The 27,384-nt window shown below is 41.1% G+C and overlaps 1 protein-coding gene across 1 annotated transcript in view; it reads left to right on the top strand.

Moving 5' to 3' along the window:
* Positions 1-27,384, top strand: part of calcr (calcitonin receptor) — a gene marked incomplete at both ends in the record, with an annotated part of 42,707 nt that overhangs the window by 10,156 nt on the left and 5,167 nt on the right. Inside the window, 12 exons of the mRNA XM_084455055.1 lie at positions 8,016-8,200; positions 10,920-10,986; positions 13,379-13,544; positions 13,827-13,934; positions 16,487-16,590; positions 17,107-17,269; positions 17,524-17,634; positions 18,008-18,120; positions 18,483-18,574; positions 21,815-21,941; positions 25,490-25,643; positions 27,248-27,308. Of these exons, the coding sequence (XP_084311181.1) occupies positions 8,016-8,200; positions 10,920-10,986; positions 13,379-13,544; positions 13,827-13,934; positions 16,487-16,590; positions 17,107-17,269; positions 17,524-17,634; positions 18,008-18,120; positions 18,483-18,574; positions 21,815-21,941; positions 25,490-25,643; positions 27,248-27,308 (1,451 nt within the window). The remainder of the gene's footprint in view (positions 1-8,015; positions 8,201-10,919; positions 10,987-13,378; positions 13,545-13,826; positions 13,935-16,486; positions 16,591-17,106; positions 17,270-17,523; positions 17,635-18,007; positions 18,121-18,482; positions 18,575-21,814; positions 21,942-25,489; positions 25,644-27,247; positions 27,309-27,384) is intronic.

Genomic DNA, 27,384 nt, shown 5'->3' on the forward strand with positions numbered 1-27,384 from the left:
TTTTTAATGTGCACTATCCTGCCAAATAAACAAATAAATAAAAAAATAAAAAATAGAAAGCATAATAACACCAAACAGCCCATCTGGAATTCCTGAAACCAGGATGTTTTGTGATCCAAATGTTAGCTTGATATATGCAGCAGCGATCACATAGCCAGGCTCATATTATCTCTGTCTCTACTATAGGAAAACTAGGTGTTAAGCGGGGGCGTATTGTGTTATGGATTCTTCTGGATGCTAATGAAAATACCTCAGAGCTGAAACATCCACAAAAATGCTGGGTCACTGCACCGGAGATAGCGCAACACACGAGGGTGTTAGTCATCGCTTCACCCACACGCCGAGGCATTCAAGTGAACCAAGTGTATTGCAGGCATGAGCACACAAGCACACATTTATAAATACACACACACACACACACACACACACACACACACAAACACTCACAGAGCAAGTATGAGAGAGAGAGAGAAACATGGGCTAAAATAAAAGCAAGACAGCCTCCAACCAAGCAATAAATGTAGCTGTCTAGTGTACATGCAGTTGATTGACACCTAGAAGCCCAAAGAACCGGATGATAAAACACCCTCCAGGACAATCTTTTATTTCCCGATTGATGCCCCCACCGCAGCACCCACTGCCACTGCTCACTCTGACAGGCTCACACCGACTGATCTTTCATAGGAAATTGGTTTGCTGAAGGTATTGTTTTTTTCATTGTGGTACGTAAGGAATGTGCGCTAACCAGATTAGCTCAGCTGTAAGGTTGTTAAATTGTATTCTCATGGTACAGTATGTAAACAAACATGGCATTGTGGTACTGTGGCCCAGGTTAATCTCGTCTTGAGAGGGGAAAAACTCCCCTAGTTTGGGGAATGTGTGTATCGCTGAAAGATTTTCCTATGACGGAAAGTAAATGTGTGTGTGTGTGTGTGTGTGTGTGTGTGTGTGTGTGTGTGTGTGTGTGTGTGTGTGTCTGTGTGTGTGTGTGTGTGTTCTGGCTGTATTTGATGGTGCAAGAGTAATATGGCTCCGGAGCCTCCATTCAGTTGACATTGCTGCGTTTTTCCTGCATCTGGTCCCATCTCTCCATCAGTCTCCTGTCTTTAGCACTGTCCCACCCCTTGTGATTCATGGTCATAAATGGTTGTTTCATTCACCACTTGAGAGCGCATCCCAAAAGCCATTAGCTTTGTCCCACAAGTGTCTGCGCTGTAGTTTTCCATTCGGAGCGAAGGGTTAGGGTTGCGATGCTGTTTGAACCTCTCCGTTTGAGTTCAAGATTTATCGGGGAGGATTAAGTCGTATCTCTGCCCTTTTTTGGCCTGTCATCCTGTCCTCTGGGTTCCATTATCTGTCCTGCTTCCTCGACCTCTGACCCCGGACAGATTATCTTTTATCCATGATTTGTGTGCTCATTCACTCCTAATGCTTTTGGACAGGGGCAGATCACGGGGCCTATCATCTCAGTGTTGTCTGTTGCACGGTGACCTGGGTTCTTTCTGGGAATGCCTGTATAATGCCTGATAAAGTTTGGTCTGTTATATATATATATATATATATATATATATATATATATATATATATAAACATATATGCGGTACTTGCTAGAGTGAATCCCATTTGTATTTGGTTAAACAAAAATGAAAAAGTTGGTGCGCTCATTTTTCAAGTTGAACAATAACTTTGTTTCTTTTTTTCCTTCAGTGTCTGCTGAACCTAAAGCTCTGGCAACATTACAGCCATAAGTCATTCTACATCTGTCTTCCACTGTCTGGCTTTTTATTTGGAGGGACAAGAGAAATGAGCAAAATATAATTTGATAAAGGTCCATGTACCAAACATTGTTTTCCCATTAAATAAGTTTTGATTGCAAGTGAAGAAGAGACAGTGTGTGTGCAGGAGTTCTTTTCGTTGTTGTTTTACCAATGGCATTAGCTAACAAATTAGATGTGTTTCTGAAAAGTCTTAGAGGAAATGACCTGGCACTCCACAGGCAAGAGAAGCAGAGACTTTTGACCAAGAGAGGTTTGTCAGATGAAAGGACCTTTTGTGTTTGCCAAAAAATACTCCTTGTGCAGAGGCAGATAGCTGTAAATAACTCAGCTGCTCTGCATAGACACGGAAAAGAACAAAACAACTTCAAACACATCCAGGAAATCAATCAGAGCAGAGCACACTTGTTCAATCGATCATAAATGTTCTCCTTTGTTTGACTGGTCAAAATCAGTAGAAACGTCATGGATGTCATTAGCTCTTGACTTTAATGTCCTCACAAGGACTTATTCCTTTGTGAGTTGATTGTCCGAGTACCAAAATGGAAGCTGTAATGAGTTGTTTGATTATCTTTTCAACGCCAGTCTTAAATGAGATAATAATTGCCTTTGCACACAGTGAACATACCCCAGAAAAACAGCCACAGACAACCGTCAATCTTTTTTTCTGTCTTCAAACTCCCCCACATTCATGGGATTCAATGACATTAGCATAATGATATGAGCACTAGACTGCAGTCAGGCTGTAGCAGCAGTAATGATACATATACAGTAAGATGCTGTAATGATTATGCTGAGGGTTGTTACTGGTTACTGTACTGTATGTTCAACTGTAATTACGCTTTTTACTGAATATGTACACTAACAAACAATATGGCTATTTTATTTTATAAAAAATAAATATACATCATTTAATTGTTAATGTCTAATGTTTTATTTGTGGGAATGCATGGCCATGGAAGTGGAAATTGGAAAAAGCTCTTTTTAAATTCGATCTTCAAAGCTCCGAGCAGCTTGGGCAGCTTACTGTGTTGGAGTAAGCACCAACCAAGGAGGATTTGATAGAGAGACAGCCTTGAGCAAGTCATTAGCTAGGTTTAAATTGTTCCCTCGTTGCGCTGACAAACTCTTATATCAAAGTATATAATTTCTTACTTCCTGGAAAACGGTGAGTCACGTGCAATGACGACAACAGGTACCTTAGATTTTAGGCCAATAATCTCACTACATCCACCCGTCAATCAACGCTATCCTTCTATCGAATCTGTCTAAAGTTCTTAAAACCCGTCCACTTGTCAATGTTCCAATCAAATTCCTCTAAACATTATGTCCCGCCCTGATAGCTTGTTTGCGTCGGAAATACGTCAAACTACGGAAGTTAGATGATCTCAAATGTCCGTTTCTGTGCGACTTTGCACTGATGGTACTGCATATGAACCTTGAATGCAAGGCCTTGAGGGCAGGATTTAGGATCTAGAGGTGCTTTCACTACCGCCCCACCAAGAGCACTGTCACAGCACCATTTCTGTTGTTGTTGTTAAAGTAAGTAAGTAAAACTTTATTTGTATAGCGCACTTCACAGCATGGATGCACAGAGTGCTGCACAGGGATTAAAGGGATTGTTAACTTTGCACAGGGATTGTTAACTTTTAAACACAGAAGACCATAGCCATTGTACGATATCTACGTGTTCTGGATGACACATCAGCTCTGCTCCACTACAGTGAGCTGAGTTTCCATTTACAAGATCATAAAGCTCCCGTCTGAGTCCCCTGCGCAAAACTTCGATTAAAATTCCCTCATCCGGGGAGAACGGGCACTCGCTCGGCTTGTCTACTCTAATCTGAACCAACAGGTCCAAACCCATAAAGCCACTGTGAAAGAGAAGGCCGTAAAACACGGGTCGTTAAGCGCTGACAGACGCCGCGTTCCTCCCATTCGTTTCCCATTATTCAATGGCCTTTTGGGTCTTCCTTTTTTTTTTTATAGTCAGCAAACCATCTTCAGTTTCAGCGGAGCAGGGGTTAAATATTTATCTTGTCTGATCATCTGCGAACAGCTGGGTCACATGTTGAATTGCTCTCTCTCTCTCTCTTTCTTTCCCTCTTTTTCAAAGGCGGAGATGAGAGATTAATTAGCTATGGGAAATGTCCCAATAAGGGGCCTTTGTTGGGGGGCGTACTGAGTCACGGGTTTGTTGGGGGGCGTACTGAGTCACGGGTGATCAGCCTGATCTCAGCAGAGAGACGGGGGTTGAGGGTGGAGGAGGGGGGGACCTCCAGATGTACATATAGGCCTACTATATGACTACACATCACTATGTCAGCCTCTTCCTGGTGTAACCCATGTGTTTCTGCATGGTATGATTCGAACCCAGGTCTGCCACGGGACGGACAGCGTTTTAACCAGCTACGCCGATGAAAAGCTGTCTCTTCATTGGGTGGACGGTATTCATACTGGGGTTGTGAGTTTAACTAACAGCTCATTACAGTACCTACACAGGGATACTCACAAGGACTCAGTTTCACTCGGCTACACAGACAGAGTTGCATCCCTACAAACTCCAACATGAACAAATAGATGCACACTCACACAAACGTTCAAAACACATGCAACTTTCCTCCCGGCAACCTCTCAGGCCTCAACACACACTACAGCCCCAGCTACTTTGAGGCAAACTTAGTGCGATCCTGGCACCTTTACCTGGCACAAAAACTCAAAAAAGTTGATTGGCCCCCATCTTTACCTACCAACAGAGCGTGAGTGGTATTATGTGACCATGTGCAGGGCATCAATGTGTAAACCCAAACTCATGTGGAATATATCACATCCCCCATTCAGAACTCTCTATGGGTAATAGTAAGACCATTTCCCTATGGGTAATGTAGTCTAAGGCCAACTGCCAAACTTTGAACAAATTAAAGGTGCAGTATGCAGTTTGTAATTTCCTGTTACACTTCTGAACTTACAGATACAGATACAGATTTATTTCATTTTAGTGTCTTTATTTATTGATCTATTTATTGATTTATTAGTGTTGATTTATTAGTGTCTTTATTGATTTATTAATGTCAATTAGTGTAATTGATGTATTAGTGTAATTGATTTATTAGTGTCTTGATTTATTTATTTATCATTTTAGCACTTTATTTATTGATTGCTGCCGGAATGGAATCAGAATTGCAAAAAATATAACAAAAACAAGTGCTTCTAAGCCAAACCGCATTCTGCTTTAACTTGAATATTGACACTAAGAAAATGGCATGTCAGGTCTAGAGTAATTGTATCTCATTTATAACTCATAACCTTTTTATCCTTTTTATAATCTTTATCTTTTTTTTTTTTATCTTTTTTTTTTTTGGGGGGGGGGGGGTTATTTCTTGCTTGTTTTATTTTAGCCCTACAGTATGATACTTTGCCACTTACCCTATACAGTATATAAAATGTATAGCTTATACATTATTGTTGATGTCCTGTTGCTTGCACAGCTGTGGGAGTTGGTGCAACCCCATCTCACTGCTGTTCTACTGTACATGTACAATTATATGAGACAAAGGTGATGGACAACATCCTAATAACTCTGATCAAGCTGACACACAGATAATGTGCTTGTCCTGCAGGACTGTTACAGCATTCCCCCACTCAAAAACAAATCTGTTTTCCAAAAAGAAAATATTTATGGGGGGGACTTAGTATTTTTTATTGAGCTCCCTACATAGTTTTTTTTCATCTGCTTCGAATTTCGATATGATTCTCAAGCACTTGGAGACTGATAAGAGAGCAATATGATGAAGTGTTTGAGACAGAATACAGCACATCAACACATTCTCTATACTATGTACAGTAAGCCCTGAAGGTAACCACACAACTATTGTTGAGAATCATACTAATATGGATTCTCTTCTCAAACTGAAATAATTTACTTTTAAGATAGAGGAAAAACATTTGAAACTATTGTCAATGGTGGTTCTACAATATCTTTGTTTAAAACTTGGTGTGACAGTGCTCTGCAGTAGGGCTGGGTATCAAGTCGAATTTCAAGAATCGATTCGATTCCGATTCACAAGGCTCAGAATCGATTATCACGATTCGATTCGATTCAATATCGATTCGGTTAGTGTTACTAAAACCTTTTTTTTTTTTTTTTTTAACTGTAACCTTAACTACATGACTGCCAAGTTATGCAACACATCAATACTAGGGCTGGGTATCGATACTGATTTCCAAAAATGAATGAATGAATGAATCATTGAATGAATTAATGAACTATTCATTCCTTCATTTATTCATTCATTCATTAAATAAAAGATCGATTTTGGGATTCATGAATCGATTCTGAATCATTTGATTCAGAATCGATTCAGAATCGATGAATCTTTTTTTAAACCCAGCCCTACCCTGCAGTATTCTCCTTTGTCCATATCCAACATTTGGAATGTGCGTCCACAGCACACACATACACACACACACACACACACACACACACACACACACACACACACACACACCTTGATACACACAACCACTAGCCTGTAAGACCTGGATCAAACAAATGAAACACCTAAAAGCTTGAAAATATTGCTGCACTAGGTTAAAAAAAAAAAGCTCCCCCCAAGAATTAGACAATATGCAAATGTTCTGTCACCCAAGTTAATGATTCTAAAGTACAGCACATCATATTTGAGTCATACTGAAGTCCCTACTCTCACTGTTCGAACCCACAGTCCATCCTTCTTCACACTCCCGGCCCCAAATGTGTCTAAAAAAAGCATTAGTGCTGCCGCTCTGCATCACAGACTCAAAGCAATTTGAGTGTTTTTCTAGGGTTCTCTCACAGGATGCTGTATAGATACACTTCACCGTTTAGGGCTTGTTCTATAGAGTACATTACGGCATGTATCAAACTCAAACCTAATGAGTCTGTTGTGCTTTATGGTTTCTATACATCCTTGTGAATGTCGATTGAGCTAATGGACTAGGTAGAGACTTCGAACTGTGAAACCTCTTTTGGATGAACAATAGACGGGAGGGAGGATATGAAATACTGTACAGTCAGGGGGATTGGACAAATACTTAGGATTAATGGTGCGTTCGTTTGTGGTCGGACATGGCAAGTCGCAAGTGGCAAAATACCTACCTCCGACCTGTATGCATTCGAGCTATAGCGAATGATATGATGATGATATGATATTGACATCAGCCGGCAACTGGGGGCTGAGAAACATATCCGAATTTGCGACGAGGAAGTGCGAGTTCATGCTGCGTTTTATTTAATCATTCCTAGTAGCAAGTCGCAATTTACCACCTCCCAGTTATAAACGAATGCACCATAACTAGCTAAGATGTGTGTTAACATGTTAATGGTTGGAAATAGTTTTTTTGTGTAGTAGTAGGAAAACATGCACATGAGCGACGGGCGGCGCGTTGGTAGAGGTAGAGCAGCCGGCTGGGTTTGATCCCAGCTTCCGGAGTGTGCCGAAGTGTCCTTGAGCAAGACACTGAACCCCTAAAATTGCTCACGTGTGGCACAGTGGTGTAGTACCTTGTACTGTCGCCTCACAGCAAAAAGGTCTCCGGGCCTTTCTGTGCAGAGTTTGCATGTTCTCCCCGTGTTCTCAAGGGTTTCCCCCATGAAGAACGCAATATGAAAAACATGTAGAAGAATAGATAGCTAACACTGTCTGTGCCTGGCAAAAATGGACAGGAGCACTTGGTTGGGCCCCGGGCGCGTCCCAGCATGCACCCTGCCTACTGGCTGCTCCTGGTGGCCCTTAGGGGAATAACGATGGGGTGGGTGAAGAGTAGAGAACATTTCATCGGCGACCCCAAAAAATACATGTGTGTGTATGTGTGTGTTACCATGTGTCGCCCATTATATGTGTGTTGGAGTTTGCTGCATGACAAATAAAGATTTCTTCTTCTTCTTCTTCTTCTTCTTCTTCACACACACACACACACACACACACATACACACACTCACACACACACACACACACACACACACACACACACACACACACACACACACACACACACACACACACACACACACACACAGCTTCCTGGGTGGTGTATCTCAGAGACACATTCCCTAAGGCTTATTGTTTCTCTCTATCCTTTGAAACAAAGTGTTTTCACAACAAAGCATTAATATGTACGTAAATGAATCGAGAGGGATCAGTTGAATAGGACCTCTGTGAAAACTAGGTCTCTGTAAACCGCTGTTTGGCTCTGCTACAGCAATTTCTACTCGATGTCGGGGGCGGAGCCAAGGATGTCAACAACTGGTTCAAACCGCACGCGTATGCTCAGATTCATCCAGTCACATGGACAGTTCTTCTGCGACCTAATATGGGAGGGGGGGAGTTCCCCAACCTTCAAATTGTAACCCTCAAGCAGGCTGAATTTACCTTTGCCACCAGCAGGTAACGTAACACATAAATGGTATATTTCAGCTTTGAAATCGAGAGTTTAACATGTTTTTTGAATGATTTTTCACGGTGCCCACCCACATCCATTGTATGACGGTGGTAGAGCAATTATCGGACTTTCTCAAAAGTGCTTTGTCAACTTTTTGATCTGATCATCATTTGTATATGATCATAAGTAACCTTAAAACAGGGCTAAACATGCATTTTCACATGCATTACTCCTTTAAACAACGCCTAGAATTTAGTTACATTGTGCCAGCGTCTCCTATGCACGTATAAATGTGAATGAATGTTGGTGGTGGTCGGAGGGGAAGTAGGCGCTGATTGGCAGCCATGCTTCTGTCAGTCTGCCCCAGGGCAGCTGTGGCTACAGATGTAGCTTACCACCACCGGTATGACTGTGTCTAAATGAATACTGGACTCTGTAAGGCACTCTGGGTATCTTGAAGGGCGTTATATAAGTGCAATTCATAAATAAATAAATAAATAATTCTTCCTGTCAAAACTCAATTTCAGCAATAGAGTAGTCCGCTCTGGTGTAGCGTCCTCTCACACCCCCGCACATACACATATACACACGTACGCAGCCACTCACACACACACACACACACACACACACACACACACACACACACACACACACACACACACACACACACACTTCAACTCTAAGAAGCTGAATGGAGATAGACAGTGGACTAAGAAAACTGACTGAGAGTGGATTTAGTCTCTGAGCCCATCAGGGCCATTTGAAATTGATCTCCCCCTGTCCTGTCCTGTTCTGTCCTGTCCTGTCCTGTCCTGTCCTGTCCTGTCCTGTCCTGTCCTGTCCTGTCCTGTCCTGTCCTGTCCTGTCCTGTCCTGTCCTGTCCTGTCCTGTCCTGTCCTGTCCTGTCTCTGACACTGTCCCTTTGATTCATGTATTTGTCTGTTTGTTTAGAGTATTTTAAAACTTTCTCCCAAAGGTCTATTCTAAATTCAGTGTCCTTGAATCTAGGTCACTGTTTATCAGCTGTCAACAGTCAGCAGTTTCCCCTGATTCTTAGCCAGACATGCTCATGTATCTACAACTCATTTCTTGGGTGCAAATATCATGTTGTTTGCTCTTTTTTGCAGGGTTAGTGTCCAGGCATAGAGTCAGACACATTCTGAATGCCTCATAGAAGATGCATTTTAGTCTAGGATTAGGCTCAATGGGGATTAGTACTGTAGCTGTCTTGGATTTCAGGGATTATTACCATATAGTTGTGACACAGAAATGAGGACTTAAAATAAATAAACCTTTATTTAGCCAAGAGAAGCTCACTGAGATTTAAAATGTATTGGCCAAGATGGCAACATAAAAACATACATATAGGTTGTATACAGACAAACAGAAATATCAAATAATTATGCTGCTGCTGATGTAATTGGGTCCTTTCAGACTTAGTCTCGAAATTTGTATTGAGCAGGACACATTTTCAGATTGTATTTTGTGCTGCTGGCATATATGCTTATACATTCTCACCAACATCTTCTAGAATTGAACCTGAAAAGTGCCTGGTATATTTACTTCAAACACTGCTTATGAAATGCCAAGTGAACACTGAGCTATTACAATTTGTACAGTAACAGTGGGGCCATTGAGACGATGTACTGTATTTTAGTGTGGGCTATTGAGATGATGTACTGTAATCTACTGTAGGCTAATGAGCTCACTAGCTACCTGAGGCTATGGTGAGGTTATGTTATGTTATGTTATGTTATTTTTATTTATAATGCGCCCCCAAACCAACTGTTACATCAGCCCGGGGCGCAGCCCGGGTACAAAGGGAGACAAACAAAAACAAAGGACTGCAAACGAACAGATTAACAAGAAACGCCAGGAATTGGAGAGTGGCTGGCTGCTGTCGGGCGTAGCGCCGCCATCATGCTTCCTAACAAAGCGCTTCACGATACAAATAACAGATAAAAAGGAAGAAAGAGCGACATACAAAATGCAATACGACAATTACGACATACAAAATACAGTACAAGGCAATTACAATGAGAGGGAAAGGGGGGGGGGGTGTGCGTGTTTGTGTGTGTGTGTTTCTGAGTCCGTGAGTTCAGTCCATGTGTGTGTGTGTGTGTATGCCTGAAGGCCTCTGACTGAGGAGGTGTGAAATGCTTTGCCAGACAGTAATGGTCTGATAGGGACCAGCAGGACGAGCCACAGTAGAGACTTGAGAAGGATCTTCTTCTCACAGACACCCAACCTGGGGAAGCTTGATTGCTGCAGTGCAGTTGCCTAGCTAGGCTGACTGGATAGATAATGAGCACTTTGCTTTATGTATAATTTTATCGGTCTCTTCTCTTTCTTTTTGCGGTCTTTGGTTTGTTTTCTCATTTGCGTACGTGCAGACACACATAGGAAACAGGAAACGCACACAAGTGCGCACACAAGCGCGCACGCACACACACACACACACACACACACACACACACACACACACACACACACACACACACACACACACACACAGTAATGTTGTGTGATGCTCCAATATTTTGGATTGAAGGGCAATGACTGTTGTGCTGAGACCCACCCCCATGGCTGTCTTATCCTAATGTATAAACAGACAGGTTCTATGTGCGTATTCAACCAATTTCACAGGAAAACCAGTTTCTTGACTTCACCTTATTTTCTTATTTTCTTTTTATTAAAATCTTTTCCCCTCTCTTCTCTCAACAGATTCAATGTGAGTTCAGACAAAATGGAGTTAACAGGCACCTACTGGCTCTTGCTATCTTTCATGGTGGTGAGTTCACGTTAAGCTTATTATCAATCTGAATAAGGTTCTTATCTTATCTTATCTTATCTTATTTTGTGCCTCTGTTGCTTTTCACATGAATCAATAACAATATTGCTCCAAAAAGTAATATTTTTAAATACTGTCAATTATGATGAAGTCAATAGTTTTGGTTTGGTGGTTTTTGAGGCTCAGCAAAAACCTGAAAGATTAAATAGATTAAATTCACCAGTCTGTTATTCCTTAATTGGTTCAGTTTGTTAATTAGGAGCTTTGATTACATTAAATGCTAAATGATCCCTGAGCCATGAGACTAAGGATCTGCAATAGTGGTTTGTGTGTGTTTGTGTGTGTGTGTGTGTGTGTGTGTGTACGTACACGTGTGTTTGTGTGTGCGTGTCTGTGTCTGTCAATGTACTGTAATGTGGCACCTATATACTATCTTACGGGAATACTTGTACATTAGCTAATAAATAGTACTGTATCGATTATTTTCTGTGATAAAATGGGAAATTAATAATTTATCTGATTGATGGTTGCCGATTGTAACATTGATTGATGTTGCCATACTGAATGTACTGTATAAGAACACATGTTATGCTGTTGTCATCCATCCAATGTTCATTCACTAGCACTGTATGTTTCCCATTGAGCTCATACTGCATACCTCTTTAAAATAATTGACCTCAGCTCCTGCTGGGGTAACTTTCTGCCCCCCTCCCCCCACAATTTTTTTTCAGTCAGTACAGTCTGCTGACATTGGTGGTGGCCTAGTGGTCGTATGTATGACGTCATTTACTTCAATGTTTGGAGTGACATCATATGTACGGCTGCTAAACTGCTACATAGGACAGCATCAGCACTCTGGAAAACTGACGAAACTTTCACCCCTTTAATAAAAATAAAAATAAATAAAGTATCTCCCTTCTCGTCTGTGCTGTGTATCTTTGCGTGCTGTGAAGTGACAGGTAAGAGTCATATGCTGGATATTCCCACCGCCCAAATGAACACCTGACAGGATTCTTAAATGAAGAAACAGTGTGAATGTGAACAGATGAAAGTGGGCCTGATGATTAAAGAAAAACATGAGAGGCTAGAACCCATCTCTGCTCTACGGAAGAGCATTAGGGCCAACAACTGAGTTTATTATTTTTTTTAAGTCAGAATTTCTGAGAAAAAAGTCAGAAATAACTTCTGAGATTAAAGTCAGAATTTCTGAGATTAAAGTCAGATTTTCTGAGAAAAAAACTCGGACTTTTTGAGAAAAAAGTCAGAAATAACTTCTAACTTCTGAAGCTAAAAAAAAACAAAAAAACTCTGCTGTTGGCCCTAATGCTCTTCCGTACTGCTCTGATAACGCATTTGAGCTACAGTATTGTGTGAATATTCATGTAGGATTAATTGAAAGTGGGGCAGCTGTAAGAATGAAGCTTGGTGCTTAGAGGGGCTTCGTTCTCAGAAGACAAACACTGGTAACATGAATCAATCTGAGGACCTGATGCAGCGCACAGATGCTTTTTGAGTCTCGATTTCCTCCTTGTCTTTGAAGAGAGCAACTGAGAGCAGTTTTGTTTTTTTAACCCACATCCGTATATACACAGTCCTACGTAAGAGCATTAGGGCCAACATTTTTTAAGCAGAAATTCTGACTTTAGATTTTTTTTCTCCGAAATTTTTAGTTTTTTTCTCTGAAATTCTGACTTTAATCTCAGAAAATCTGACTTTAATCTCAGAAAATCTGACTTTAATCTCAGAAGTTATTTCTGACTTTTCTCAGAAATTCTGACTTTAAAGTCAGAAATTCTGAGTTTTTTTCTCAGAAATTCTGACTTTAATCTCAGAAATTCTGACTTTAATCTCAGAAGTCATTTCTGACTTTTTTCTCAGAAATTCTGACTTTAAAGTCAGAAATTCTGACTTTAAACTCAGAATCTTCAAAAATAATAAATTCAGTTGTTGTCCCTAATGCTCTTCCGTACAGTCGATAGGCTTACTTACATGTTGGGCACTTTTATCATCTTCATTTGAGAGAAATTATCCCCTTGAGTTCCTTTGTAAATTCTCAAAAGCACTTTCTGGGAATACTGTAAGAAGTTGAATTCTTAACTATCGATTGGCATCTGTCAAGTGTTGTGTGCATGCATTTTGAAACTGCCTCAACATCCAACATCTTCAATGGAAAATGTAATTTAAAGTAAAAGTATTTAAAGTAAACAGTTTGTAAGCAGGCCACAAACATGCCTTATTTAGATTGGTCACAACACCATAATTGTCTTCTTAGAACATCTCCTCCTCTTAGAACAGTTCCAGTAGTATCGGGAGCAAACACAAGAACAGCGTGCACGCGCGGTATACTCAGCATACGCACGTTGTGCTCCATCCTGCGCTGTGCTTGTTTCAGCAGGGCGGAGCGGTCGCTGGTGCGTCAGAGTCCCTACCTGATCCCAGCCCGGACACATCGCTCAGGCCCGTCGTGACCGTAATGGAGGGAGAGGGCCAGGCCACGACAGGGGGTCGATACAAATGTCCTGAGCTGTCGAGCAGAGACCGGCCGCACAACAGAACAGGTGAAGCTCAAATCGCATTACGCGGCTTAAAGGACAGGATCCGATTTGATTAGCGTGGCGTCCTGAGGAAGTAGCGGCGTAGACACTGTGACCTCTGTCCCGTAAGTCGCACTAGATGGTTATCTTATCAGTGCTCTGTTGTCATAGGGGTTAGGGTAATGGAAATGCTGCTATATTTTACAGTTAAGGTCACAGTACTGTACATCGAGGTAACAGTAATATTAACACTGTTAAATGGTCTTCAGCCAGTACACAGATTTCACTATGACTTCCCTACTCCAGGTGTGCACTGTAGCAGAGAATGGGATGGCTTTCTGTGCTGGGATGAGACCCCAGTTGAGACTTACGTTACACAAACCTGTCCTGACAACCCCGGACTGGACCCCACTGGTAAGACAAACTTGTGGAACATACATTCAAACACTTAAGTACCCCAGGGTGGCTGATTTAAGTTTCTTGGTCTCTCAAGTTTTCTGGTGTTATACTTTGGAGAGCTTCCATTGCACTGAGGTTAACAAAAAGCACGCTGAGGTTTGGAAGTATATTAAATTAGGTTTCCAGTACTGTGAGAGAGACACGTTGTCCAAACTCTGGTGAAGGGTAGATTAGGCACGACACAGATCCCCTGAGCAGAAAGCGAGGAGAACACAGGTTTTGGCCTAGCAGGCTAGCAGCGTTGTGTGGTGTTAGAAGACAGCCAGGTCGGATCCCAGTCTGTATCGGTTGCCAGGTGCAGTGAAGTGCTGTGATTTGCATATTAAAGTTAAAGGTAAGATGATTGTCACACACCTGACCTGGGGGTGGTGAAATTAGTTCTCCGCATTTGACCCATCCCCTGGGGGAGCGATGAGCAGCTGAATTAGGCTGACCTCACTGAGGTTTTTCAATAGAAAGTAGCTGTAAAAAAACACACACACAAAAACACTCTAGATATTGCGGTCACAGTGTTAATGTACCACAACATGTGAGGCTTTATTGACATTCACAGACAATCATGACCCCTTTACAAGGCCTGCAGAGCAGCTTCAAATACTGTAAGAACGTCCGTGGACAGGACACCAGTCTGTAAGAACGTCCGAGGACAGGACACCAGTCTGTCTGTAAGAACGTCCGTGGACAGGACACTAGTCTGTAAGAACGTCCGTGGACAGGACACTAGTCGGTCTGTAAGAACGTCCGTGGACAGGACACTAGTCTGTAAGAACGTCCGAGGACAGGACACTAGTCTGTAAGAACGTCCGTGGACAGGACACCAGTCTGTAAGAACGTCCGAGGACAGGACACTAGTCTGTAAGAACGTCCGTGGACAGGACACTTGTCTGTAAGAACATCCGTGGACAGGACACCAGTCTGTAAGAACGTCCGAGGACAGGACACTAGTCTGTAAGAACGTCCGTGGACAGGACACTTGTCTGTAAGAACATCCGTGGACAGGACACTAGTCGGTCTGTAAGAACGTCTGAGGACAGGACACTAGTCTGCCTGTAAGGACGTCCGTGGACAGGACACTAGTCTGCCTGTAAGGACGTCCGTGGACAGGACACTAGTCTGTAAGAACGTCCGTGGACAGGACACTTGTCTGTAAGAACATCCGTGGACAGGACACTAGTCGGTCTGTAAGAACGTCTGAGGACAGGACACTAGTCTGCCTGTAAGGACGTCCGTGGACAGGACACTAGTCTTCCTGTAAGAACGTCTGTGGACACTAGTCTGTAAGAACGTCCGAGGACAGGACACTAGTCTGTAAGGACGTCCGAGGACAGGACACTAGTCGGTCTGTAAGAACGTCCGAGGACAGGACACTAGTCTGCCTGTAAGGACGTCCGTGGACAGGACACTAATCTGTAAGGACGTCCGTGGACAGGACACTAGTCTGCCTGTAAGAACGTCTGTGGACAGGACACTAGTCTGCCTGTAAGAACATCCGTGGACAGGACACTAGTCTGCCTGTAAGAACATCCGTGGACAGGACACTAGTCTGTAAGAACGTCCGAGGACAGGACACTAGTCTGTAAGAACGTCCGTGGACAGGACACTAGTCTGTAAGAACGTCCGTGGACAGGACACTAGTCTGTAAGAACGTCCGTGGACAGGACACTAGTCTGTAAGAACGTCCGAGGACAGGACACTAGTCTGTAAGAACATCCGTGGACAGGACACTAGTCTGTAAGAACGTCCGAGGACAGGACACTAGTCTGTAAGAACATCCGTGGACAGGACACTAGTCGGTCTGTAAGAACGTCCGTGGACAGGACACTAGTCTGTAAGAACGTCCGAGGACAGGACACTAGTCTGTAAGAACGTCCGAGGACAGGACACCAGTCTGTCTGTAAGAACATCCGTGGACAGGACGCCAGTCTGTCTGTAAGAACGTCCGAGGACAGGACACTAGTCGGTCTGTAAGAACGTCCGAGGACAGGACACCAGTCAGTCTGGAGTGTGAGGCAATTTGATGCACCAGTACACCCCTGGACAGGGCAGCTGTATAGATATTAAAATGATAGGTTACATCTCCAAAAGGACTCAACTGAAAATCCTTCAATGTAACTTTTTAATGCAGTACTGCAGTCAGCAGACAATAGAAAAATACCACCTCCATATATAGCATGTGCATTATCCATCCAGACCGATATTTATCTTCTTACCATTATTTTATACTGTATAGAAATTGTACTTATTGTGTAATTTGTACATAAAATTTTAATTTCTAAATTGAGTATTGGAGTCTATCTGTTATTGAGCATAATCTTGGAGTCGGCAGCAACATTTCACTGTGACTGCACACGTACGTTGCATGTGACAAATAAAGAAATCTTGATCTTCATGTCCAATCCTATTATCTCACTGATGGATTCTGCAGGGGCCGAGCTGCCAGGACTCATTGCTCAAATTACACATCACAAACAATTACAGAGGACCTTCTTTTTCTTTCTTTTTTTCAGGAAATGTGACAAAGTATTGTGATGAATCGGGTAATTGGGCCCAAAGTCCCTCCATTAATAAGACCTGGTCCAACTGTCTTACATTCTCCAAGGAGAAATTACAGGTAAGTGGATATTGATTCATTCCCAGTGATCTATGGATCTTGAGTCTTGAGTGTTCTGAACTGCTGCTGCTGAGTTTTTATATTTTATATAGTGTATATATTTTATATTGTAGCCAATTCACCAACTAGTCATTTACTGTATCTTTCCACACTCTGCGTACATCTTAACTTTTCTGATATATTCATATCTGCTGATATATGGTAAATGGTAAATGGACTGGACTTATAAAGCGCTTTTATCCAAAGCGCTTTACAATGGCCTCTCATTCACCCATTCACACACAAACACATTCACACACCAATGGCGGTAGCTGCCATACAAGGTGCTAACCTGCTCACTGGGAGCAATCTGCGGCTCGGTGTCTTGCCCAAGGACACTTCGACATGTGGACAGGAGGAGCCGAGATTCGAGCCTCTGACCCTACGATCATTGGACGACCCGCTCTACCTCCTGTGCCACAGCCACCCCATATGGTGCCCCCAATATATATATGTCTTCTATTCATTTTCCTGTAGAGGGCAACGCCCCATGGTGAGGTGGACGCAGGCTCTGAACCTACTGCAGAGACCAGGCTCAGTCCCATGGTCATTCGGAAAGAGGAGGAGAGGAAGAAGATTATCGATGGCCAATACAAATGCTTTGAAAAGATGAACAGGGATCTGCCTTACAACAAATCAGGTTAGTGAGTGTTTTACTACGGTGCACTCAGAAACCTGCATAGCACAACATAGGACATGACGTCCAATGATAGAACACATTTTGTTTTGCAAAGGAGCAATGTTTTTACAGCCTTGCGACGTATTGCAGTATATTATCTACACATACTGTTATACAGTCACAAGTCATAAATGATGCATAGTGCATTGATGATACAGTAGTAGTACTGTTTCGGTGTGTTAATGAGGAGTCTATGTTTTCGGGGACTTGTGCAGGTTTGTACTGTAATCGCACCTGGGATGGCTGGCTGTGTTGGGACGACACCCCGGCCCGGTCCATCTCTTCCCAGTACTGCCCCGATCACTTCCTGGACTTTGACTCCACAGGTGAGGCGCCGCAAATAGAAGTCCGCTGGTCCAGTGGTATCAGTGCGGCTTCTCTGACGACTTCAGTGCTCATAATGAATTCATCACTTACAGTAAGACCTCGTACAGAGTGTCCTTAAGGGAGGGAAAGGGAGAATGATTCAGAAAACCAGCCGCTATGCTGTTTAAGGGGCCCCTTTTCATGATGCCCAAAATTCCTAGCGATGCTCCCCGAGGATATTACACTCTATTAAAACGGGATACAGATATTAAACATTAATACTGTTATCTTGTTTTTGAATTATTCATAACTTGGGAGAGAGCCCGTCGTGTGGACATGGCTAGATAGTTTAAAGTGCCTCAGAGATCTACTGCGCTTTTTTCTATTAATTAGAAAAAGTTACAAAATACTGTGGGGAGGATGGACAGTGGTTCCAGCACCCAGTCTCCAACAGAACCTGGTCCAACTACACCCTCTGTAACTCACGCACTAAAGAGAAGTTAAAGGTAAAATGTTTGCAATATTATCATACTATGTCTACATTTCTCCTGCATTGTACAAATGTTACACCTAAAACCAATAAATACATTGTACTAAAGAGGAACAATTTACGGGCAAACTGTAAGGTAATGAAACTGACACAGGCCAACACACATTTTCACCAGCATGCTATAGAAAGATTTTGAGCCTACAGTAGAACGATAAGTCTCAAAACAGCAAAAGATGAGAGACTTTTATGTTAATAAACTCATAAGTCTGTCATGTCACGATCTGGGTTTAAATGACAAGAGAAGAAGATGAAAGGGAAAGGATGAATTAGATTGAATTGAATGTTCAAACATTGAATGTTTTGGATGTTTTTTTCCAGATGGCGTATATCTTATTCTACATGGCGATCGTGGGGCATGCGTTATCCATCACTGGCCTCCTTATCTCTCTGGCCATATTCTTCTACTTCAGGTACATGCCATTCTATACTTAAGACTTGTAAAGTTCTTCAGGTACATGCCATTCAATACTTAAGACTTGTAAAGTTCTTCAGGTACATGCCATTCTATACTTAAGACTTGTAAAGTTCTTTAGGTACATGCCATTCAATACTTAAGACTTGTAAAGTTCTTCAGGTACATGCCATTCTATACTTAAGACTTGTAAAGTTCTTCAGGTACATGCCATTCTATACTTAAGACTTGTAAAGTTCTTCAGGTACATGCCATTCTATACTAAAGACTTGTAAAGTTCTTTAGGTACATGTCATTCTATACTTAAGACTTGTAAAGTTATTCAGGTACATGCCATTCTATACTTAAGACTTGTAAAGTTCTTCAGGTACATGCCATTCTATACTAAAGACTTGTAAAGTTCTTCAGGTACATGTCATTCTATACTTAAGACTTGTAAAGTTCTTCAGGTACATGCCATTCTATACTTAAGACTTGTAAAGTTCTTCAGGTACATGCCATTCTATACTTAAGACTTGTAAAGTTCTTCAGGTACATGCCATTCTATACTTAAGACTTGTAAAGTTCTTCAGGTACATGCCATTCTATACTTAAGACTTGTAAAGTTTGCAACTCTGCTGATCAGAGACTAATGATGGAGATGGTAGTGAATTCTATGATCATACATTTCATTCTGTGATATCTTTCATCATCAGTGATTTGCTCATTCAACAAAGAGCTGTTTCTTGAATGTGTCTGACAATGGGAGCCTGTGGAAATGTAATCTAATGTATTATGTTGTCTACATACAGTAATAGTCCTCTGCCCCCCCCAATTTTTGTAAAAAATTGTAACTTAAACTTCACTATGATCATAGTTGGATCATCGCATGTACCATGGGTCATTAGTTTTGTACCCTAATTTGTCCAAGTAATGATTACTGTTCAACACTGTTTCCAAGGATTCAGACATACCTGAACCTAAAATGCATATGTTAAAATGCAAGGCTTGAATGCTGGTCTCAACATTCTTGCTGTGCCATGGAATCTCTCATTACTAGAGAGACGCACCAGCGTGTCCTGGATGTTTCCCTTGGTTCTCTCTCTCTTCAGTGTCATGCTACAGAAGCTGACTGCAGATCAGTTCAGGGCAGTTTCACAGACATCTGAGTTCAACACCTTTGATCCCTGTATTTGTAAAAGAGTTGAAGGAAAATGTTGGTAAAAAAGGAGATAGTTCCTCATATCTGAGCTCACATCTGTGTGCACCCTGAGAGTAGCACCCTAATCTGCTGCTTCACATGCACATTCATGAGATTACTTCCTGATAACAGGTCTTGCTGAATGCCAGACAGATGTAGGAACATAAAGATACCTGTTTAAAAGCTAACAAGGGGTACAGTTTATCAATCCTGAGTCATTTTATCAAGAATGATTGATTGAAATGATTGGTGTGGTTTGTGAAAATGCTGTTAATCAGGATTTTTTTATTTTATTTTTAAGTACATATTGTATCAATCTACTGTTTTTTATATTCTATGACTCAGCTAAAAAACAGAACGACCATCCCATTGTATGAAATGAAGGCTGTATTTTATTGAATTTGCTAATATTAGGAGAAGCATTTGGCACAGTTAAAGTGTGGTGTTGCTATTGGGAAATTTGACATGGTTTAGAATCTCATGGATATTGCAGTCTGGGTGTTACTCCAAAGCAGCTGTAACAGATTTCAATGTGCTGCAAACTTTATACCTGCTCGTAAATTCAGCCATGGTACTTACTGCAGGGGCAGTACTGCACATCTCAGTAGCTACTCAGTAGTTACGGTAATATATTCCCTTAACAAGACTATTAACTTGTTTATGGCTAGGCAAACATTCCTGCTTGGTATACATGTGAATACAAAGACCTAACAATTGACTAATGAGGATCTGAATAAAGTTTTTTGAATTGGCAAAACCCTGATTTCAGAGGAACATATCTTTTACGATCGAGGTGTTGTATTTATAGTCTGATCTCTTAAGTCAAAGTCTTAATGTGGTATTGTACTAGGTTCCAGATGTGAGGTTTTCAGTGGTATTTGACAGGGAACAGCTGCACTAGCCTCTTATTTACGGCGCGACTTGAATGCCGCCAGGATTCCCTGATAAAAATACTCCAAGTAACCTTGGAAAAAAATAGTTTGTAGAAATACTGCCCTAACTTCTAAATCTGGAGCACTACATAATACATAATACTGCTGCAGTAAGAATGTTAGTGTTCAGACAGTCTGATCAGATAGTGTTGTCCTGTTGTGTGAGCATTTCCTTACATCACAATCAGAATGTTATTGTGTCTGCTGTTGTTACAGCTGTATTGTGCACCATCCTGTCTTTTTTTGCACTATGCTCATTGCCTATCTTGTACATTTTGGTAGATTGTATTGTACTGTATATTGTACTCACTGTATCTCTTGAGTACAGTAATGCAATCTATCAAAATTGTACAATGAGTGATGTCACATATTGTACTGATAATGATTTTGGTAGATTGTATTGTATATTGCACTCACTGTATCTCTTTGTTATACACTGTCTTTATTATTATGTTTATTAGTATTATTATATCATGCACCAACAGACCTAAGCAAATTCCTTGTAGGTGAAAAACTTTGTGGCTGAAATAAAATCAGAATCAGAATCTAAAGCAATCCTCAGTGGCTTTTGACAAAAGAGTAAGAGGGTGTGTATTGTCTGTTTTAAGGTACTGTGCATGTTCTACATTGAGACACTTGCAGGTTAAAGTTTGTTTGGGACCATGTTTTACAGAATCGCTGGACTCGGCAACATCTGACTATCTCATTTCAGTCTCAGGAGCCAGATGTCTTTCCAATGATTCATTTATTGTCTTGTTTGCTTCATCAAAGGACTCCAATGCTGTTTTTTGGATGAAATATGTTAATGTTTCTGAATGAGTTTTTATTGCAAAATAGCCTTTACACAGTACACGCCGTAACTCGATGATGTGCATTGTGCCTCAGACCTTGATCTGTGACAACAACGCAGTGCGGATTATATATATAATATTTGCATACGCTTGTAATACTCATGCTAATAAATTATTAGGATATGTCTAAATAATCTAAATACTATATTACATTACATTATATTAATAACTAAGGTGGCTCAAAAGTTTGTCATTTGTTATGAGTAAATGTTTAGATTTGCACTTGATGTTTGCTTGGAGGTGCCTTGTTAACTATGGTGTTTCTCTCCTTTCAGGAGTCTGAGCTGCCAAAGGATTACCCTTCACAAGAACCTCTTCTGCTCCTATGTGCTTAACTCCGCCCTCACCCTCGCCTACCTCATAGCTGTGGTCAAAAACCCGGAAGCTGTAGGCAAAAATCCTGTGAGTTTCATCTCCAAGAAATCATGGTCTCTTCAAAAAAAGTGGATTAGAGTTAGATATGGGCATTTTTACATTTTGTAAGACCATTGTTTCATAAAAACAAAAAAGGGGTTAAAAGGGGAATAAACAAGGATAAACAATACACTTATATGTGACAAAACCAGCATTCAATTATTATGTGGGCTAGCTTGTAAAAGCTAACCCAATTCATGATATTCCCACAATTTCCCACAAATTGCTCTCTCCAAAACTTTGGCCCTTAACTATTTTGTCATTTTTTGTGCTAGAAACTTCATTCAAAGTTTAAAATATTCAGGACCTTTAGCTGATGGGTGCATCTACTTTTAATATTTATTTTTTTGTTGTTGTAAATTACAGACTAGCCTACATTTACAGCAAGCTTTCACACGTGACAGGGTGTTGACAAATCGCACAAACCCTTGTGATATGGAGATAAAAGAGCCCCTAGAAATATTTTGCTTCAGTAGGGCTGAAAGTTAATATCGATGAGCTATTTCCCCAGCGTCAGCATCTGACAGGAACAGTGCGTTGTCCCCAACTTTACAATTAATATTTGCTTAAGATTTACACAAATGGATAAGCTAGCCCACCTCACATTTTCTTTGGGAAATGTTATTTTTAGTTTATTATTTGAAATCTATATATATATGTATATATAATGAGATGCCTGCAGACAATGTGAGTTCAGCTAACTAAAAACTTAAAAATATTAAGGTTTGTTCTTGGTCAGTTTACAACACAAAAATCATACTTTTTCCTACTTTAAATTTAATTTATTTTCCGATCCCTCAAACATTCACCAGCATATTTTAATCTGCATTTCACTTGACAATATATTGTCATATAATTGACAAATATAATTTGTTGTGCTATTGATAGACCTAGCACAGAGCTATTCCTCTCTTAGCACTAACAGATTTTCCTTTGTCAGGATTCTGAAGTGCTGCCACTGGAGCCTCACTCATTGAATTCTTTCGATCTCGAGGTCTGTTAAGGCGAAGATAATAAATCTGTCTCTGTGGAATGCTATGCTATCAGGGATTGTCCCTGAAGTGTTGGTTATAAGAGACATGATCATTACCTACTGGCCAAGGAAATAATTTGAAAATTATTGTATAACCATAGCTGGTTACTCAACAAAACAGCAAACTTGCTCTTTTTTCAAATTTGAAGCGGAACTAAATGTATATTTATTCATTTTTAAAACGGGAGGCATGGGAGAGAGTGACAGACACAGAGAGATTACAGCCTACAAGATTTATGAACCGAGAAGCTACCTTGGGTTGCTGGGTGTGGGACAAGTTCATCTGTGCCGTTGTTTTTAGAAAGTGCTACAGAAACAACTCTGCCATTTCCTGCACAAAAAAGATGGCATTCCTAAACTGAGGCTTCATTTTGTGCACTTGTACACACATATACAGACAAGTCAAAAAATAATAATTTCCAGCGCTCTTAGCGAGACAGGCAAATATTGCTACACAGAGGACAGCAAAGAGGACACATGATACCTATTATTCCACTATCATAAGCTTTCTTTAAGACCAAACATCTCTTTAGAGAGTTCATTCGCCAGACATGGATAGATGCTCTGCTGTCTGGGTTTGATTTCCAGCCCCAGCGCTCTGTTCCTGCCTCCCCTCGTACCATCACGCTCCCGCCAGTGGAACAGACCTCAGGTCTAATCCATCTGGCAGATCCAGAAGCAGAGTGTTTACTCAGATCGGGCGCCTGAACGTGTCTTAAACACTGGAAGGACTGACATCTCTCACAGCTATGAAGAGAGATGTTCTAGTATAATATCCCATTTCACTCCAACCCAATCATCAATCTTCAGCCTATTTTAAAGAATTTTCTATTTTCAAAAGCAAAACATTTACAAACTAATGTACTTTTGGGGTAACTAATGTACTGGTTGGTAGTGGGGTCTTTGATACTTAAAGTGTTGCCTGTGTTCTCAAAACGACACACAGTGTCATCATGGCTGTGGTTTTGAAGAAAAGGATAGGGTCGGTTGGGATTTTCACATGCTGAACATGCTGTAACTCAAACAAATGTAGCCTGGGCTGCTCTCTGGATGGATGATTTATGGGTGATGGGTTCTGGTTGGAGAATAAGCTCTCTCTGTAGAACAAGCTGCCTTTCTCTATTTGTTGAGCAGTTAAAAAGACTGGTCTGCCAGTAGTAAGGGGGAATTAATCCCTTGCGCTTAGGTCAAATGTGGGAGAAGGCCAAAGACATGAAATGCCTCGAGAGACATTAGTGCTGTGCTCTGCACACCGATTAAACATGAACAAACTTTGCAATTACATTGGATGCCATGGCCTTCTACGGTCCTACAATGGATGTTAGATGTAGTTAAAACCTGTTGAAAGACAAGGAATTAATGACAAAATTGCTTTAAGTGAGCAAACTTGTCTTTCAGCACATGTACATGTAATAGCCAAATTACCCATCTGGACTGCATGTTTGGTCCAAGAGATGGGGAGAGGATGAGGGAGGACTCGGAGGAGACATAAAGCTGTAAGTTCATGACAGACAGGTTGTTTAGGGCTGAGTATGTGTACCCTGGAGACATGGGACTAGCTAATACCAATGCCAGTGTCTTCTAATTAGATCCGCATACATGCTTGGAGACATAAGACAGAGCTGCGCCCAGGAATTTGAACATAGAGGAAGCACAGCCTAAGCGAGTCACACAAAATGTCCCTGTTTGTATCCTGTAACGGGCATTTTAGACTCCAGTAACATTTATGGAGGTCAGCGGGTGATTATAATGTTTCTATTCTATTTTGTTTCTATTGATTTCTAAGAAATACATTTATACACAATAAGCCATTTTGGTCGAGATGGATGGAACAGGATGTTATAATTGGGTTAAACACAATCTAACACTGGCACCCAAACAGAGAGAAATGTAATTTTACTCTAATCCCTTACTGTTCTTAGCCGTTGGACAAAACATACTCCAGGAGCTTGCTCGATTGACTCGTTGAGAGGGGTCAGGGAAGAATTTTTACAGCTCACTTTTCTGGCCCCTGGGTGATACTGGTTTTTTGCTTCCCTCTGGAATATGTAGAGAGTGGGTCGTATGTTCACCTCCCTTGTTCTCTGTAAAGCGCATTGTGTTGCCTCTGTGTATGAAATGCGCTATACAAATAAAGCTTTGATTGATTGATTGATTGATTGATCCCTTTGAGCATATCTGGAAGGACGCTGTGCTGTACTGTACTACACTGAGCAGGTTAATGGACAAACATGCTGTTTTCAGAAGACAGTAATACATTGTTATTGTCTCTAAACCAAGCTTATGTCTCACATTTAACAGATCTCATGAAGTGCTTGGATAAATATAAAACGGTCTTGTTTCTGCCTCGCCCATAAACATAATGTCAACATAATATTATTTTCTAAAATGTGTGACTGAGTTGCCTTTTATCAAGAGGCATAAACCTAAATAATGAAAAAAGGTATAAGACAAGTTTGCCCTCTGACCCCTTTGTGATTTCTTTCCATGCATTCCTATGCAGGTTAGTTGTAAGGTGTTGCACTTCTTCTACATGTACATGCTGGGCTGTAACTACTTCTGGATGCTGTGTGAGGGGATCTACCTTCACACTCTCATCGTGGTGGCCGTGTTCGCAGAGGAGCAACGTCTTCACTGGTACTACCTTCTGGGCTGGGGTGAGTCACTCAATGTCCGTGGATCTGATCTAATTTACTTCTACTGTATTATGACCCTATTCCTGACAAATCCGGGTGACTACTGTTTTTTTGCTTCCCTCTGGAATATGTAGAGAGTGGGTCGTATGCCCACCTCCCTTGTTCTCTGTAAAGCGCATTGTGTTGCCTCTGGGTATGAAAGGCGCTATACAAATAAAGCTTTGATTGATTGATTGATTGATTGATTGATTGATTGAAATCAATGGAATGATTAGTTTGCCTATACATTTTGCCTTACATCTAATCCAGTCACCTCCATTCAATCATACGCTTACTTAGTTGCCTGAAATGGAAAAATAATGAAGTAAAAAGTGTTCTGCAGTTTGTAGTATACTGCAGCATGTAAATAACACAAATGTATGTCACTCAGACCTGGGCTACCAACAGGACGCACGAGTGCTGGACTCTTTAGCAATACTTGAAAAGTGGGAAGCTGCTGTCAGTGACCAATCAGAGGCCAATCAGCCTCTCCGCACAGTGCATCTGTGTGGGTCAATCATCCTCCTCGAACAAAATCTGATGGGATTGTCACTGGCATCCACAAATATCATCCCATGTTGGAGAGAGCTGCAGGGAAGACAGAATAGTTTCATTGCAACTCCCCATGTGACTTCATTTTCATTTTTACTTATTTCTGTCCCTATCCCTAACCCTAACCATTCAATTTCCATGCGTAAACTTAACCTAATCATTTGTATTTCATGCATAAACCTAAAAGCATTTTGCTTCAGCATTTCTTCTTAACCTGGTATATCGACTGCTGGGTCAACAAATGGTAGCATGGGCCATTTTGAAGAGCAAAACAGAGAATTTGGTCATTTTTTGCATGCAATCTCTGTTGTATCAGAGACCACCCCGTGTTGTAACCACCTCACCCCAATATCTCAACCGCGCTCGCAGTGAGAGCTTTACAAGCCCCTTCTGTTGGTTATCGGTCCAAAATGTCCTGTCATCCCTTCGTTCAAACAGGGGTAGATGAGAACGTCCCCGCCCTGCCCAATACGTGGACAGTATGAACCGTGAATGGTCAGCCATTATTAAAGATGGAAGGATAACCGTGGACAGTGTCTGTCACACAGCTCTCAAAGGGATATCTGGAGGAGACCCCGTTAGTCATTCCAGTCCGTGTGACTCATCTGCCAATACAGGGCCTCATTAGTTTAGATACCAGACTGCGCATTGGATTAATTTTAATTAAAATGAAAAAGCCAATAGAAGCAAAACATTTGCGTCCATGTTTGAAACATCATTATGACGTGGAACTTCATACGGTTTGAATGGATTCCAGAGGGGAACCCTGTCTGCCCAAGGATATCATCTTATTTAAAATCTTAATTTATTCATGATTGAATTGAAGACATTCAGTGACTTCAATTAACTGAATTATCTATGATATCTATAATATACTGTTCAGTGACTTCAATTAACTTAATTATCTATGACATCTATAATATACTGTTATTACTATAATAATTATAGAGGTAATCTTGATCAACTTTTTAAAAGAGCACCAGTTTTAGAAGGAATAACAGCATTATCTTCTATCTCATATTCATCTATTCTAGGATTTCCTTTAGTGCCTGCGACCATTCATGCCGTAGCGAGGAAGAAGTATTTTGATGACAAGTGAGTAATGTTCCTCTCCAGTGTAAGTAGAGAGAATGTGTGTGTGTGAGTGTGAGTGCGTGTGTGTGTGTGCATG

Source organism: Borostomias antarcticus (genome assembly GCF_949987555.1).
Source record: "Borostomias antarcticus genome assembly, chromosome: 21".
NCBI classification, from domain to species: domain Eukaryota; kingdom Metazoa; phylum Chordata; class Actinopteri; order Stomiiformes; family Stomiidae; genus Borostomias; species Borostomias antarcticus.